The sequence below is a fragment of the Telmatherina bonti genome (assembly GCF_933228915.1).
Source record: "Telmatherina bonti genome assembly, chromosome: 15".
Taxonomy (NCBI): Eukaryota; Metazoa; Chordata; class Actinopteri; order Atheriniformes; family Telmatherinidae; genus Telmatherina; species Telmatherina bonti.
In genome coordinates this window covers 18,035,797-18,054,255 of record NC_136613.1, presented here as the reverse complement: position 1 = coordinate 18,054,255, position 18,459 = coordinate 18,035,797, and the positions used below count along the sequence as shown (strand labels likewise).

The 18,459-nt window shown below is 39.5% G+C and overlaps 2 protein-coding genes across 2 annotated transcripts; one reads left to right on the top strand and one right to left on the bottom strand.

Moving 5' to 3' along the window:
• Nucleotides 1-3,678: 3,678 nt before the first annotated feature.
• LOC306766239 (ankyrin repeat and SOCS box protein 9-like) lies at nucleotides 3,679-7,019 on the bottom strand (the record flags this gene model as incomplete). Its single annotated transcript, XM_079253886.1, has 7 exons — nucleotides 3,679-4,181; nucleotides 4,321-4,512; nucleotides 5,648-5,782; nucleotides 6,049-6,199; nucleotides 6,462-6,569; nucleotides 6,759-6,838; nucleotides 6,941-7,019. 7 exons carry the CDS (start codon nucleotides 7,017-7,019, stop codon nucleotides 4,030-4,032), a joined length of 897 nt encoding a protein of 298 aa, XP_079110012.1. The 3' UTR covers nucleotides 3,679-4,029.
• A 3,642-nt stretch (nucleotides 7,020-10,661) lies between these two features.
• gpr143 (G protein-coupled receptor 143) lies at nucleotides 10,662-18,104 on the top strand (the record flags this gene model as incomplete). The annotated part of the gene is made up of 9 exons (XM_079254187.1): nucleotides 10,662-10,917; nucleotides 11,795-11,904; nucleotides 12,220-12,314; nucleotides 12,553-12,645; nucleotides 12,815-12,924; nucleotides 13,015-13,123; nucleotides 15,165-15,282; nucleotides 15,377-15,632; nucleotides 17,962-18,104. 9 exons carry the CDS (start codon nucleotides 10,662-10,664, stop codon nucleotides 18,063-18,065), a joined length of 1,251 nt encoding a protein of 416 aa, XP_079110313.1. The 3' UTR covers nucleotides 18,066-18,104.
• Between the last annotated feature and the right edge of the window lie 355 nt (nucleotides 18,105-18,459).

Here is an 18,459-nt window from a genome sequence, read left to right as displayed (position 1 = left end):
GAAGTAACTGTTTGTTGCCATCTAACTGGGAAAGAGTCCACCATTCTAATAAAAAAAAGATTCTTCACAAGTTGGAAAAAGATTCAAAACAATTGCCAATCATCCCAGAAGTGGATGTCACATCAACTTCATCTCCAAATAAATGCTCAGAGAAACCGCAAGAATCCAAGAGCTAAATGTCAAATGATTCTTGCCTCAGTATTTTAATTACTAAAGTTTCTGATAATGACACGAGAAAAAGATAAAGGCCTTATTAGAGTTGCAAGTCGAAATGCTCCATTCTAAAAAGAACATGGCAAATCGCAAGAGATCTGGAACAATGTCCTGTGAAGATGAGTCAAAGTGAAATCCAATCATTCATTCATTATCCAAGCCTTACCAAGGGTAGCGGCGAGAAGCAGGTTACACCCTGGACATGTCGCCAGTCCATCGCAGGGCTCAAAAGTGAAATTATTAGGTCATAAGTCACAGCACTATGCTTGGTTAAAAGCTAATGCAGCATATCAGCACAAACACCCCATGCACACAGTCAAGCATGGTGGTGGTGGTGTCATAATTTGGGCTTGTGTTGCAGACAGAGTCGGAACACCTTGCACTCAACAATTCAGCTTTGAATTCTACTAAATCCTGAGTTGTCCTTAGTTTCCACAGATTGTTTTTTCATTTTTGGCTCAGTTTTTATTAAATAATCTGGTTGTATAATACGTCGCACACATGTTCCTTCGAGGTTTGATTTATCTCATTATGAGCCATGGTACGTAGCAGATGATTTTATTATATACCTAAACGTAAAACTTGAAATACAATAGAAGTTGTTCTTTCTTTGTCACGACTCTGTTTGTGCACCGGATATAAAACTTCCATGTGTGTCTTTCACTTAAATCCCCACTAAAAAAAAAAAAATAATCCATTTTGCACTATTTTGGTAGAAAGTGCCAATGCACTCAACAACAGGAAGGGAAAAGAAAAGATGGGGGTTTAATGGAGTGTATTCCTCTGGAGAATACTAGTAAAAGCTTTGGTATCACACGTATGTGGGTTGATTTTAAGTGCATCTGAGTGCCACATTGTACCTGGCTGAACCCAGGAAAAGTGTTGGGATACACTTCACAGAGCACCACGCCACAATGACTGGAAGAGGAGCATTATTTAAGCAGTCACATGACAACGATTCCCTGACAGTCATCTCACCAGATTGTCTTCATCCCACTAATTACTGGTGGTGGACGTGTTTCCCGGCAGCTGCAGAAGTCAGAAGCTCCTCTGTGGTATTGATTTTACATTAAACACCGGTTAAATCGAAACCGGCTCCAGCGTGTGCCTCTCCCCGAGCACCCACACAGTGTTGGAGGAGATGATGATTTAGTTTGGTTGGCAAATTGGGACAGAGGGAATCAATGGAAACTTAATGAGTACTGCATTTAACTAGAAGCATGTGGGTGAGTTGAGTAAGTGTCGCTTTTGTCTCCATCTAGAAGACGTCTGTTCATCGTCTCCAAATGACCTATTAAAATCAATGTGTATCATATAGAGCAGGAAAACATCATTCATTGCAAATAAAAGCAAAATTTTCTTCACAAACTTCACAGGAAGCTGCATCTAAATCTGTTTTCTCCTTTCGCTCCCTCTGGCCTGATTGTTTAAACAGATACAGATCAGACATCAGTAAGCCCTCTGAAGACTCTGAAAAGGGGAGGAAATTTGACAGCCTCAGAAGCTGCTCAGAGTTATTATAAAGGACTTGAACCTTATAACTAAGAGAACTGTGTGGCCAAAAGAAAAAAAAAAATAGATGAATGAAGAAAGAAAGAAGGATACAGTCCGTTTTGTATCTCAAGTTTCAGCTTCAGGTTGTACATTAATAATAAAATCAACCAGCATCTTGTAGATATTATATTTTATAAGCAGGGAAGTCATCATTTAAATACAACGTTGCATCCTTTGTTCTTGACATAAAAAATATTCAATACACTTTACAATTTGTTTAATTTACTGTCAGCAAAGCTCCATTTTCATACAGTAAGCCAAAGAGTTAATTGATTCTCCTGTATATGGAGTAACCGGTTAAAGAGCGTAGCTGGATTCAAATTATTTGATTCATACAAACGCTCCATGTCACCGTTATTTACGAGGCTTGCTCTCATAAATAAGTCACAAACACACCAACCCCCAAAACTCTGTTTTGTTTATTTACAGTGTGTGCAGGACATGTTTGAGTTGTTCAGTACAGCAGCGCCAGAAAAGCAATATTTCTATCTAAGAATTTCATAATAAATCATCACTGCTTTCTAATTAAAAGCAGCATATTGCAAACCACAATGCTACAACCCTCATTCCAGAAATGTTGGGGCATTTTGTAAAATGTACGTAGAAACTAAAAAGCAGTTATTTGTAAACCTTAAAACCCATATTTTATTCATAATAAAACAAAGTATTAGGTGCTTAAACAGATATTTTACCATTTTATTTCAAATATTACCTCATATCAAATTTGATTACAGTTGAAATATGGTGATGTTCATCGTGGTGTAAACCCCCCCCCCAACCCTTCGTTTAACAACTGTATGTGAACATCTGGGAAGTGAAAAGACCAGTTACTGGAGTTGAAGGAGAGGAATGATGTCCCATTCTGCAGGATTGCAGGATTTTAGCTGGGTAACAGTCCTAGACCTTTGTTGTCACATTTTTTATTCATGATGTGCCAGAAGTTTTCTTTTGGGAAATGTCTGGACGACAGGCAGGCCAGACTCTTCTCTTGGTAAAGCCAAGCTGGTGTGATGGAGGCAGCATCTCATTTACTATTGTCTGACTGGAATCTGCAGGGTCCCCTCAAAGAGACATTGTCTGGATGGGAGCACGAGTTGCACTAAAACATCTATGCACTTTTCAGCATTGATGGAGCCTTTACAGATGTGTAAACTTCCATCCCATCAGCACGAATGCAAGCCCATACATCAGGCGTTTAAAATGTCTGCTGATAACAAGCTAATGATAACTCTCCTCTTTAGGACACAGCGTCCATGGTTTCCAAAATGAGGCAAATTTTGATCCATCTGACCACAGCACAGTTTTTCTCTTTCCTTCAGACCATTTTAAATGAGCTGTTCCCCGGAGAACATGGGGGCGTTTTTTTTTTTTATCGTGTTCACACATGGCTTCCTGCTCGCATGACACAGCTTTAATCTGCATTTGTGGATTCCAAAGTGAGCTGTTTTGATGGACAGTGATTTCTGGGAGTGTTCTAATGTTCTGATAAACAGATAGTGGGATCTTCTAAGTCTTCGCAGTTTACACTGAGATATGTTTTTCTTAAATTGTTTGAACACCGTTTGTTGCAGGTTAGTCAACCTCTGCTCATTTGAGAAGGCGTTAATGAGACTGACAAATAATTGTATTCTGGTTTTGCTTCCATTTTACACAGCAACACATCTTATTGGGGTTGTAGATGAGAACAAAACCTAGAGAAGATAGCACCTGTGCTGGTTCGTGTGGAGCTTATGATCATGCTAGAAACTACTGGAAAACGTAGCAGCCATCCTCTTACATGCACAATAACACATAAAGCACTAATTAATACTTTTTCCAGTCTGAGGGAAGCATCTGACCTGAGAGAGCTGTGGTTTAATTATGTGTTTGTTTGTTTTTTCATTATGAAAAAAACATTTGTGTTACATATTACACAATATAATGAGCCACGCTCCTTTTACTGCAGCACAGAAGAAATGAAATAATCATGAGGATTCTTCTGTTGGATTAAAAATAATTTTCCAGTAGTGTCAACGTATTGAGTTCACATTAACATGCTTTTATTCTCACTTCAAAGAGGATATCAATTATTAACATTTCATTAAGGCATCATGTTCCAAGACTTTTAAGTGTGTAAAGTCATGATTTAGTGAAGATTGAGCTTTAAAAACTGAGTTTTAGGTGTATTTTGAAAAGAGGAATTATCCTGAGAGTTTGTACAAGCTCGCCCCCTAGTGGCCAAACTGCGTGGCTCAAAGTCTCAGATTGAACGGTAGAAAAATGTCATTGTGTTATTTCCCCCTTCAAGTCAGACTGGTAGAGAAGATAGTGTATCAGCTCTGTAGGGAGGTGAAGGTCGCGTATCTCACCCAGCCTCTGTTTGCCCACAGTTTTCCTGATGTACAGGCGGCACAGCTGCATTAGAGAAGACACTCCTGGGGACAAGCAGCAGCCATTATTAAAGAGAAATGTTTGCTTTTCTCATCATCTGCTCCTGCCTACAGCATCAGCCCAATACACAGGCTTTAAACACCCTTCTACTCTGAGGTTACTTGGTTTCTGTGGTCTGAATACCTCCTGCTTGTCTTAGGAGTCTCCCTGCTAAGCTGTCAGGAGCTGCGAGGTCCACCGGCTGTTTGCCCTCTGAGTTCAGGAGGAGGCGGTCTGCTCCATGATCGAGCAGGACAGACACCAACTCAGAGTTGGACAGACTAGCGGCAGTGTGCAGGGGCGATTCCCCGGAAACACTCCTGTTTGCACTGGCACCTGAAATGGAGGACACATTAGGCAAGATGTTTTCGCGACATTAGCGCCAACAGTACAGTTATTGGACACTCATGAAAATATTGTACTTTTTCCTTCATTAACACGGGTGCAGACACATTAAATCTGTCATGTTTCGGATGTCACGTGATGTCTTTGTAGAGTCTGACAAGTAAAGTATATCTATTTCATTACAAATACACATATCACTCAAGAAAATATCTGACTCTTATTAATTTGATTTTGCATATAAACTTTGAAATGTGGTGTGTTTGTGTGTGTGTGTGTGTGTTTTTTGTTTCTTTTTTTTGTTTGTTTGTTTCTTATTTTGCAGTTTGGGGGTAAAATGAATGAATTCTGCAGCATCCCACATGAGAATTTAGCCTCTGATCATGCAGTACCTGCAGAAACACCTCTGTTCGTAGCATATCCGGCAACATGACAGCAACCCAAAAATATATCAAATCTATACAAAAACCGCAGCATCTTCATTTATAAGAAACTACATCAAATATTTTGCCTTTTCCCAAATCTGGAATAACATGAAGTGGAAATTCTGAGTCCAATTGGCATCCTGCAAGGTAGCTTTCTCTTTCTTTTCACTGTCATGTTTTACATCTAACTGTTGTTTACTCAAGAGACATCAGATTGTAGGTAATCCAATAATTCACAGCTCCATAAGCAGGCTTAAAGGGCTTTTACACAACTTTTTTTTCAACATGTAGATGTACTCCCCTAACACCTGTCAGTAGCGTGCAATGAATTTAATTGACATTCTCCTTTAAGCTCTTTACTTCTGACTATACTATGTACTTAATTACAGTTGGGAGTCCAGGACTGACCAAAAACCATGTCAGTCTGATTAAATCTGTCAGTTTAGTTCATTAAAATACAGGATTATTATTAATGTTTATCGAACCTAAACATCAGTAATGGACTTTCCGTTCAGTTTAGGGCACAGGTCTGGCAGTTTTAGGAAAGTTGCATGTGTGTAGGAAGTTTTGTTTAAGTCTGTAAAGCCATTAGCTGTATCTTTATCATACAGTAAGGGGCAGTGCAGAACCGTTGTAAAAAAAAATCCCCTGATGCTTCCAGGTTATACCTTAATATGCTCACAATTTCTGCAAAACCTTCTTACCAAGCTGAAGTAGTTTCCTGACAGTGTTCAGCTGCTGATTGGAGCAGGCGACTTGGAGAGGGGATCCGAATGTGCCGATGTGCTGATCCACATCTGCACCATACTGAACAAGAGCTTCAATGCACTCTGGGTGACCTGGAAAAACCAGAGTGAGAATCATCACAATGAGAAGTGATGTACTTGAAGGGATCATCTCTGAAGTCTGCTTGCACTCAGCATCTCCAGGGAGAACATGCTGCCGTTTGACTTCGTACGTGCCAACAACAGGCCGCTTTATGCATCGTACATTCCTGAGTGGGTCTAACTTTTTTTTTTTTGGCACCGTTTCAGCTTTTTTTGTGAAGACTGACTAAGCTGAGCATAGATTATTCATGAACCTGCTGTGGAATGCGACCTCTAACCTTTGGCTGCAGCCCAGTGGATTGGAGAGCTGGATTCGCTGCTTCCCAGAGGAGTTGCTCCATGCTGAAGAAGCAGCGATACACAGGTCACATTGCCTTGGGCGCATGCTTCTGATAAAGCAGTCTGTCCATCCACGGTGGAGCTGTTTACCTGACACCAGTAGAAACATCCTTATAAAAGTGAGAACTGTGCTCGCCTTGTGCTTGTGCATTGCATTTTTTGACAAATTGGGACAGAAATTGTCCATTTTTGGTTAATTTCTTACTAAAATGTCCTACAAGCCAAGTTTTAGATGGCAATAATTGATATGACAGCTAAAGGTAAAGCGTATTTGCTTTTTGTAAGAAAAATAAAACACATCTTCTTTCAGTCTGTAAACAAATCAGAACCACATGACAAATACTTTACGGACATTTGCACCATTTTCTATCAGAAGCTTGGCACATGTTGTGTGACCCTTCACACATGCTCCATGGAGGGGTGAGACCTGGTCCAGAGTGCTCAGATTTACACATGCTCCCTGTGAAGCAAGACGCAGGTGGATAATAACAGCACACAAGGAGCCTTAAATATGACATATAAGTCCACACTAACTAATCAAACAGAATCATATCTGCGTTTGTCACATAAACAATCATTCTCGAAACCTTCCTTAAATAGATCAGCTGGAGTACTTAAGTACCAATAAATACTTTTAAAAAAACTTTACCTGAGAAATAAGCCTTTGTAGTGCAAGAACCCTTCCATTAAAGGCCGCGTCGTGAATTGGAGACCAGTCGGATTCAACATCTTAATGTGGGAAGTTAACAGTGGTCACTCAGCTTACACTGATACATAAATGCATTGAAATACTGACAGTGTAAAGCAGGAACCCCTCCAGCTGCCACTCACCACTCATCAAAGGATTGGAGAAAAAAGCAGCACCGCTTTGAGCTGTATGGTCCTGTGGAGTTTCCTCGCGTGCAGACATGCCTTCCTGTTTGGTTCGCAGAGCTGTTTTACAGCTCGACTGAAGTCTCATTGTCCATTTGGATCATATTTTGGCACATTTTTTTAGGCAGGCTTTGGTGAGATAATGTCACTTCCTCGCTGCAGGAGGAAGAAGAGGAGCTGAATGTGACGACTTGAGTCCAACCAATGAGAGGGAGAGATGTCTGTAGAGCAGGTTTGTAAATTTGTTTGTAATTTGACACCGTGCATCACCGCCCTTCCTGTGCAGGAGAAGACATGCTTGGTATTGGAGGAGTGTTTTGAATTGAATGAAGGGAAGTGAAATCAGCAACATGTGCAAAGTTCAGGCATCCTAACGGATCGTGGACTTTAAAAACTTTCCAGGCCATAATAAGTTCTGACATGCTTCCCTATTGTTCCCTGTTCCACCAAACCTTAAACATCACATTGGCTATTTTTAATTCTTTGCCCTTTTAAAGGTGGAGTATGTAAGATTTTCAATATTTTCAAAATAAATTAACTAATAAAATAACTACAATCATAATTAGATAGTTTTTTTAAACACGTAGGTTCCAGTCTGTCCATATTTGATGTGTTATTAAATTACAAGTTTAATTAATGACAAATGACAAAAAGCACTTTATTTTTTACTGGTAGGCAAACATTTAAGAAGGGTCTTTGTCATTAATCAAACTTGTAATTTAATAACACATCAAATATGGACAGACTGGAACCTACATGTTTTTTGTTTTTTTTAAAAACTATCTAATTATGATTGTAGTTATTTTTTTAGTTAATTTATTTTGAAAATATTGAAAATCTTACATACTCCACCTTTAAACAAGTTAAAATCTTACAGAACTAGTTGAGCATTAACATGATCTGACTGCCATATTTGATAAGTTAATACAACCTCTCACTCAAAGGCGGTGCCTAATAAGATATATGCTTTAAAAGATCAATAATGTTCCCACACAATATCTGCATGACTCTGATGAGTAAATCATGTTTGACCTGCAGGCAACAGCTGTGTTGCAGCTCTGTGAATATTGATTTGGAGCTGGAGCGCCACGTGCACCCATGCTACAATACAATCATTTGTTATAGCAGCAGTTAAATGATTTTCACACACAACCTTTGCCAGGTGCTTTGTGTCCGCAGCATCTCCTGCCTTTTTCTTTCCAGCTTCAATCAAATTACAGTAAGTGTGGACCAGCAGAGGGCAGTCACAGAGAGCAGATGTTCAAAGCAAGTCAATAGTCATACTGTATTCCTGAGGGTGTGCTTAATCCCTGGCAGCAGCCTACAAGCTTGCTGTACAATTGACTTTGTGCCTTGTCAGTGAAAGGTGCATATGGATTACAATACCATTGTACGAACTGAATGAATGGCCTCTCTGTTGTACTGAGTACTGAAGGGCATTGATGCTTTGTTTCAAATGTCCACCAGATTGCTCAGATCTCAGGCCAAGCGAGCAAATCGAGCAGCTGCCGTGACCTCTGCTGGATCAGGAGTTGGTGAATGTCTGCTCCAAGCATGCAAGAGTTAGCTGATCTTATTAAAGCAGAGCAAAAAAAAATCTCTTATTTGACAATGATCTTAATTTAGCTTCAGACTTTCCATCCTTGCAAGAAGCATTTCCCGAAAAGCTAAACTTGAAGATTCTAGTCTTAAATGTACCTCATTTTTACAAATAACAATAATTTCTGACTGATTTAGAGGTTACTGGTGTTCATTTTGTTGGTTTTATTGAATAACTTATTTTTAAAAGTGACTTTTGATCAGCTACTAAAATAAATATGAATATATGACAACCAGCGATTTGTGCATCTTTCTGCACTGCATCTTTTCCACATAAACTTGTAAAAATGCAGGTTTCTTTTGAAAATAGCAGCCCTGCTTCCCTTTGCAGTTGTAGCATGTCCACATGAGCTCAAATTACATGCATTATTTGCATGTGCTGGTTGTTTGTATGTATAAATGTACATTTGCACACGATTCAAATCCAGCATCGTGACAGCAGACTCCAAGTGTAAAACTACATAATCTCTATGAGGAGAATCCTACAGATTACACTTTAGCTAGTTAGCACAATACTTGATTTATCGATGGCCTACTAGTCCATGATGTGCAGTGATACCAGTGCAGAAGTCCTTTTCATTTTTCAGAAAATGACATTGCTTGGAAAGATTTGATGTTTCAAGATTGTTGTCCTCATTTACACTGCATGTAGAGGTTATCAGGGGACATTTCTCCCCTCCAGGTGGCTTCATTTAATTTCAAGGTCTCATTGAGTCCCAACAGACATCCTGAGGCTAATCAAATAGATGGATTAAGCCTCTGCCATTAACCACAGCCCTTACTAGTTTATGGAGTGAGTAATGGAGGTCCCCTCTGGTTTCTCATCTGCAGGTTCCTGATATTGAATGTCTAGCAAAACATGGGAAATCTGTTTAAAGAAAACAATGTATAAAACAGATGATAGAGATAAAAATCTTGTTCATACTGTCTGACAGCCCCCAGATAAAAACATGTGGTATGGTATTATCATTGACAATAGATAAGCTTATAAAAAAGTAAGTTGATTTTTGCTTGTTGCATTTTTATTCTTCTTTTTTAATTTAGATAGTAGCCTGATTAATCACCTTTTACAACATGATAAAACTTGTGGAATGTGGATTGTGCAACTGTGGAATGATCAATACAGCTAAACTTGTGGGTAGTTCCCTGAAAAATGTGTCAATATCCTCTGCAGTCATTGTCCTGTAGGAGTTTGCTCCTGTTTGACATTAAAGTGCTGCCAGACATGTACCTACACATGTTCCTCACAAGGTAAAGGGGACTAATCAGGCTTTTGTAACGACATATAGTGAAGCATCATCTGGTATTATTAAGAGGAGAATAATCTCATCAAACACGCTTTTCTTTACTTTTTGTAAATTCACATGATGACATTGTATGATTCGACTGAGATTATATCCTTAATAAAGGGAAATGTTTTGTTTTTTGTATAAAAGCCTTATTCTTATTCTAAATTTTTAAATGTTCCAAATGAAAGATTCTTAGCTGATATTATATCAACTTCAGTGCAATCAAAACTGAAAATCAAATATCCTAATCTCAACTTTAAGTATGAAAACTTGTGTGAGAGCCCAAAATCCAAATCTGCATCAATGCTCTGATTTTTTAAAAAGATTTTTGAAGGGGTCATTTGGATTAACTCAGTGAGACTGCTGCAGGCCACACTGGAATGTCATCCACTGACTGATGTTTCCAGTATGCGCACTGGTTTCCTTGGTGCATTTTTCTGCTGCTTTATTACACCTGACGTGACCTAATTCACTTGCCTTAATAACTCAGTTAGCAGTGTTTGGACAAGTAAAATAGTAAATAAATAAACGCAGAATAAGCAAATGAAACCTACAACTTTAAAGGCCCACTGGAGCTTATCACCTCTTCCACACAACAGTCCTTTTGTCGGTTTCCTGCATTGTGTTGCAGAGTTAAGCTATAACTTCAGGGATTAAATGGAAGCACATGATGAATCAACCCCGTGATTTGTCAGAGAGCTGGCGCATGGACTCAGCCATTTCCTCCGCTTTTCTCTCCCCCTTTCTTCCTTTTCTTTGCACCATACCCCAGTGGGCTCCGTCGCTCCGTGATGGCCTCTCCACGGCTGGAGACTTTCTGCTGCCCGAACCGGGACGCAGCCACGGAGTTCGTGGTCACCTTCCAGCCAGTCCTGTTCGGCGCTCTGACTCTGGGAAGCGCCTGTTTGAGTTTCATTTTTGCTTTTCTACAAGTTCTGCCGAAGCGCAAAGGGTACAGGAGGCTCGGCCAGTACCCACTGCCACGGCCCGCGTCCTCGTCGCGGATACTCTTCATCATCAGTGTGTGTGACATCCTGGGATGCGCAGGTAAAGCAGGAGCACGAGGTTGACCTAGATTATTTTTGTGTCTACTGTGAATTGGGCGACGTGGGCTTCACGGTGGCGCGCTCTGGGTTTAATTACGCACGCGAATTCTTTCTGTTTAACACGTTGGTTGCACGCGCTTTTATAACCTTAGATAAAGAAAAGAGAAACTCATTTGCAATCAGGAACTTTTGAGAAAGATCTTTAAAGCATCCCCAACAAAACAATGAATCAAGACTAAAAAAAAAAAAAAAGGGACTCATTGCAACTCAATTCCAGTTTTTGTGATGATTCAAGTGCAAAATATTTCTCCCAAAACACAGATTATCACTCAAACTGTTACAACACATGCATGGAAAACTATTTCTGACGTTTGAACTGTTCATTCATCCCTGCTCTTGGTGAGAAGGGAAGCAGGAGAAGTCATGTGTTTCCATGCCCACTGAGATCCCCTCATGGCTGGCAGTCTGAACAGCTGGAAGTTCACTGATGACACAGTTTAAAAGTGAAATACAGAACAGCATGCAGTCTGCACTGCCTCGAGATTTCCAGGAGAGCTCCTACTTTTTTTTTTTTTTTTTCCAGCTTCATGGAGGAAATGGAAACACCCTTATAAAAACACACCCGCTGGAAGCTCACATTTCCATGATGTAAAGCTATCATTAAAAGGACTCCCTGACTGACAGTAATTAACTCAAGCGCTGCTAATGAAGGCCAAGAAAAGAAATCTGACGTGTTTAAATGTTAATCAAAGCCAGATCAGTGTTGCATTCCCTGCTAAGGTGTTTCCCATGCTTGTGTTTGTGTTTACAACTCCCAGTTGTGTCGTCTTGCAGAGTGGAGTTGGTTCAGCTTGTCCACGTCTCTCTTCCTCTTTCAGGCATCATCATCAGATCATCCATGTGGCTGGGCCTGCCAAACGTCGTGGAGGGCATCTCGGTGGCCAACAACACAGACGTGTTGCCGGAGGTCTTCTGCATTGGCAGTGCAGTATGTACTACGCGACACTCCACAGAGAAGAGCTCGGTGTCACTGTGATGCCAACTGAGCCAAAGCACATCGTGTCTTGCTTAACAGATTGCAGGATTGCGACTTTGTTCTTTCAATCATGCATGATTCAGGAAAGCCCTGATGTCACGGTTAGGCCGTTTGTGCTGATGCATGCCACTCAGCAGACATGTGCACAGCTGAGTGTAAAATATGTGTCACAGGGACTTGCTTTAAACAGCCATGGCGCGGTTTGTCACACTTGTTAAAACGATGAGCTGTCCATACAGTAATTGTCCCTTTTTTCCTGTGTTACAGATGTGGATCCAGTTGTTTTTCAGCGCCTCTTTTTGGTGGACCTTTTGTTACGCTGTTGACGTCTTCCTGGTGGTGAAAACCTCTGCAGGGATCAGGTTCTCTTCACCTCACTTTTCATCTATAATTCATTATCACCTCAACACTTCCTCCTATAGCAGGATGGAGCACAAGTCTTTGTAAAGACCTGAAGACATCAAACTCTTTTTTCCCCCCCTCCTTCCCCCTGTCAGAGTAGATGGTTTTTTTTGTGTGTAGAAAAAAATGATCTGGAAGATAGAGAGCTGCAGCATGTGCTGTGCAGAGGTCTCATGACTTGTTTCTTACCCCCTTCAGCACCATTGTCCTCTACCACATGATTACATGGGGTCTGGCTGTACTGCTATGTGTTGAAGGAGTGGCCATGCTCTACTACCCATCCATCTCTGAGTAAGATGCTTTCATCTTGTCAAAAGTACCTCTCAGAGTTTACTATGTTTTAAATGTACTCGGGGTGTTTGTCTCCTCTCATCATAACTAAAAAAGAAAACATGTTGAGTTATGATGGGTGAAGTTGTGTTTTGCAGTGCTGAGTAAATGATGTGTTCCTCTTTTGTAGTTGTGAGCAAGGCCTCCAGCATGCTATTCCTCACTACGTCACCACATACGCACCGATGCTGCTCGTTCTTGTAGCTAATCCTGTCTTCTTCAGTCGGACCATATCTGCAGGTCAGTTACTCTTGAAGAGCTCGATTAAAAACAACGGTCCCACCAGTATAGGAGGGAGGAAACAAACTTTTTGTCTGCTTCTTTCCACAGTGACGTCTTTACTGAAAGGACGGCAGGGAATCTATACAGAAAATGAGAGACGGCTGGCCAATGAGATCAAAATACGCTTCTTTAAAATTATGTTGGTTTTCTTTGTTTGGTAAGTTCCCATTCCATTCCACTTCTGCCAAGAGTTACTGGTGTCTCTGGTTTCCAGTAGGCCCTAATAGTTGAGTAGCAAAGACACAGATTTGGTTGCAGATTATTGTGCAACACCAAATGCCTCCAGTTGTTTCTTCTTGCACCTCTTTGCTGGTTGTTTCGATCCTTCTTCCACTGCTATGTGTTCAAACATATTTATGTTTGAAAGAGCTTTTAGTGAAGTACTGATTATTAGTGATTGTAAAACATACATTCTTTGTGTAATGTCACATGTGTGCTCCTTTGACCTTTTAACACTTGTGACCAGCATTGTTAAATGTTTGTCATATCAGAGGCTCAACATGAACATATTTTAAGGGAAGAATATCACATAGAAGTCATAACAAAGAGACCAAATGCGTCAAAATAAAACAAAAAAAGAAGAAATATGCAGGCAAGTGAAGCTATTTCACTGATTCTCACTCACCACTCACAGATAAATCTTTGAGGCTTGCAGGGTTTAGATTTACTGAATTCTTTAGTTGTGCACTTCATATATATTGTATATTTTTTAGTAGTCAGTTTATAAATGTTTTATAATAGATATTATGCTTTGGCAACATAAAAACATAAGATGAACTTTCTGTTATGCTGAAATGACATAGCACAAACTGAGTACACCATCAAGTATCACCACATATGGATGTCACACACTGAAGTCCTTGCAGCGGCAGAGCGAGGGTTTTTCTTAAGTTGAGGATTTTAGAATTTCCTTCTGGGATAAATAAAGTATTTTTCATTTCACTGGAGGTAACATTTAAAAAAATATATGCTTGTTTGTTTGTTTGTTTTCAGTTGGGTGCAAACAATGCAATGCAATTTTATTTATAAGGCACTTTAAAAACAACAGCGTTGAACAAAGTGCCACATTGTGTGGGTTAAAACTGAAAACAGAATAAATAACATTCAAGAGGACAATTAAAATGTAAAATACTACAACTAAAAGTAAAACAATTACAATCAACTAAAAGACAATCAAAATAAATTCAGATAAAAATGTCAACTTATCATTGTGTATAAAACACACTGAACAACCCATTCACCACATTTTGAGATCAAAGCAAAATCTAGTTTTGAATTTATTTTACATATTGTACATTTTTCTGTCAGTTTATACACATTTAATATTACATATTTCTTCTTATTAAGTTTTCCAATTAGAAAAATGATCCTTTTCCAACTGGGAACACTGCAGTTCTGACTTCTGTGTTCAAATAGAATAAACTCCATGTTTCCTCTGTCTCGTGCGTTCAGAATTATTGCATTACAGAATCACTGGAAATACCAGCTTCTTCCTTATGAACAACCTTTCACTCAAATATATTCAAATCCCTTTAGTATCAGAGACAACCAAGTAGTTACACAGGATCACAACACACCGTGCTGCACTGTTTCATCACTCTCTTTTCCCTTCCCTCCTCACTCATTGCTTTTGTGAAATACATAAAGAAGCTAGAACAAGTGAGGAAGTTGTGGTTGCGTTAGTGAGATGTGTCATGATTTGCAAAGGGCAGCACATTATTGTAGTGTCTTTTGGTTGCCTGGTAACCTCACAGTGGCTCAAAATGGTTTTGCACCTAACAAAGAAACAATGCAGCATTTAACCACCAATGAGTAAAGAAAATCAGAGAAAATCTACACTGAAGTCCCCTTAAATTTATTCACACTTTGTCTCTTATAAAAATCTTCTGCAGTTGCAAGTTTTATGTCAACGTTGATGCTTTGTTTTGTTGATCTGTGATGAATTACTTTGTCCAGACATAGTAAAGGTTCAGTAATAGTTAAAGACCACAGATGCTGGTAATAAGTTTTACTGGCGTGTGAGAATCAATGAAAACCAGCAGCAAATAATCAATATGGCTATAAAATGTTCAGCAATAATAGACACTTAAAATGTTGCTGTTACATTAACAGCATTTATGTTGCTCTCTTTTTATTCCAAGTTTATTAGTTTTTGGTCATTTTTTGTGAGAAGGAACCTTCTTTTTTTTTGTTTTCAGCTGGGCTCCAAACCTCATCAACGAGAGCCTCCTCTTCTACCTGGAGATGCAAACAGACATCAATGACAGCAGTTTTAGGGATATCAGGAACGCAGCCCTCACCACGTGGTTTATCATGGTGGGTTAAATGAGACTTCTAAAAAGAATATTAAGGTGACAGGCACCTTTTTTTTAAAAATCCATTTTTAATCCTTTATTTTATTCTACATTAGGGCATCCTGAACCCCATGCAGGCTTTCCTCAACACGCTGGCCTTTCATGGCTGGACGGGCTTGGATGTCGACCTCAGCCTGCAGCGGAGCCGGGAGCTGGCCTGGGACTCAGGTTCTACCTCAGTTCCTAACACAGCTGGTCAAAACCAAGTGGTGGGAACGACTCTCCTCTACCAGAGTCATGTTCAGGAAGCCCAGAAAAGCATGATGGGGAATGGACAGCACCACTCTGATGCCATCAGTGTCCTCTCAGAAGGTAATTGGCCTGCCAGTGGTGGGAACAGCTCACCGGTTTATCAGGGCTGGTGATTAATGGTATAAGTCATGTGAGCATCATGCTTCCAGTATGAGTTAGGTCATTTCTATGGAGATGAGCATATGCCATTACATCTGCTGGGAGACATTTCCAAAGCAGAATGTTTTCTATAAATAAATTGAATAAGCTTCTGTGTTGAAGATCTGGAGACAAAGAACAAAAAACTATCCATGATTGATGATTCCTTTTTAAAAATATTTTTATATTCCAATGTTCTTGGTGACTCTTGCCTTTAACACCCTGCAGAATCGTTTGTCTTGATCTGCACCGATTAGTACAGTAGCATGAAAGTGGTTGCATGGGAATTTATGGATTTTCTTCAAATAATGAAACTGATCAAAGCAATACAGAGTGTATCTGAATCCACAATTGACAGACATGCTTGTTCGCTGTGTAATTTTATCAGTGAAGATGTTAACTGTGGTCGCACCTTGTGACCTTCAGTTCCAGGCAACAAGCCGTCAACACTGAGCTTTAAGAGTCATTATTTCCACATAGTCAGATGATGAGCAGAAAGCTGTTAAATATGCAGACAAACAGGGAAAAAATGCTCAGCTGCTGGATATACAGTCCTGTACAAAAGTCTTGGGTAACAACTCACTTCTTTATATTTTGCTTCACAGTAGCCTTGTTAACTCCTAAAGTGGTCTTAAGTAATGGTTCTCCAGGATTTTTAAAGATCTTTTCTCCAGACATCAGCTGTTTCACTCATTGTCAGCGCCGGTCCGCGTGCCTGACTATTTTCATCGTCACTCCATACATTAAAATCATTGCAGACTAAAAACAAACACCCAGCTGAAGGAAAGATCAAATATAGTGTCTGCACTCTAGACAACTTGACCAAATAACTTCATTTAACTAGTATTTTTCAGCACTTTGTTACTAGCTGCCTATTTAAAGGAGAGATAACTACTTTTCCATTTATTTAGTTGCATCTGTAGAAATATGATAACACCGTTTAACAGACAGACAAGTGCTATTTTTTTCTGCCAACAAAGAAACTCCCAGAGCGGTTTGCTGAAATCGTGGCTCATCTTGGCTCAAACTAGTTAGTCTTTATTTTGAGGGAAATTTGACAAATGGAGGAAAAGATAAGAAGCAGGTCTAAAATGAAAATATATATCTGCAGCAGATGAACAGTAACTTGATTCATTAAAAACTTGGACAAGGTCCAGCGAAGACCTGACACAGGACCTGAGAGATGCATCCGGCCCTTCGTTTGATTCATGTGTTCACTGAAGCCTCATCAGAAATGATCTCTGTGGAAGAGTGGCTGTCAAGAAGAAACCCTCAAGGAGGGAGAAGAGGCAAAGGCATGCCAAATAACACAGGAACTGGAGTGAAAATCAGTGGCAACCAGTCTTACGGGGGGATGAATCCTCCACAAAGCCCAGACCTGAACAAAAGGCAGCTAACTTCCAAAGGAAGCTTTGGAAAGTCCTTCCATAAAGCTGGAGAACTATTGCTTAAACAAACAATAAATATGGTCAAATATTCACTGAAAAGCTTGGAAGTTGTTTATATCTTTTTATACGGTTTTTCTACTTATACTTATGTGTTTTAACAAGTTGCCACATATTTTTCCTGGTTTGTTTGCAGTTTATAAAGTAGCTCAATACGTTTACACAGATCTGTACATGCATACCTGAATCTAATGCAGTCTAATATGAAGGTGAATTTTTACTGTCAAGCTAAGAACCAGTTCCAGCAGGATACATGGTGGGGAGGATGACACGAAGCAAAGAAAGAGAACTTTTCAGTATGGATGTGAGGGACTTTCTGCAATATTATGAAACAAGAAATAGGCTGTCAAGTCCAGTCTGTTTCAGCTTGTCAAGCTGGTTTTTATTATTCATCAAGTCCAATAAAAATGATAAATTCTCATCAGTAATCAGATCAGTTCCATCAGACTGAACTAATGTAGCTTACAAACTGGCAATTGCATGTAAGTGTTACCAAACACCAAATTGTTTAATAACCCTTGTTTGTAAAACCTGTACAAAGGTGTTTCAGTGTCTTCGTCATCAGCATCTCTGACTTGACAAGTACTAAAAAAGAAATAAAGTTCTTTTAAAGGTTTTATGGTTTTCATTTATTTATACAACCCCTCAATCAGTTTGTGTTGAAGTGCAGCGTCAGACCAAAACAGGACGAGTTTATTGGTTTTCTACACATAACCCTGCACATGTTCACGTTTATTATACAGAAGATGATTATGTCAGTGTCGTGCAGTAACATCCAGTAATCAACCCTTATCTTGTCTTGCTAGGTTCAGAGTCTAGTACAGTTGAAATCCACATTTCCAGCGAGCTACGAGGCTATGAGGATGTAGACGCTGACGGAGAGTCCTTGGAAAACTCCGTGCGAAACTAGCCGGGCTCCTCGACAGTCCATCCACCTCCACTTTGCTGAATTACGTCCTTCATATTTTCTTTTTGTTAAACTTGTTTTTTTCGATTGAGATTTTTATTGGCCATTCTGAGCCTTTTATTTGTCCAAGTCATTTCAGATTTACAGTAGACTTTAGCCGTACATTTCACCTTAGTAGCCAAGACCATTTATTATTTACTTACCTTTTTTTTTGTGCTTCAGGAAACATTTCTTCTGCCGTACTCTCAACTAGATGCATTTTGTGAAATGCACGCTTGTTCTTATGCTGTCGAGTCACTACCAATGAAATAAGCTAATTAGTTTTTTTTTTTTTTAAGCAAATGTATTCCAAATTGTCCATCTTGTATTTTTGCACACATCTTTTTTATGCTATATT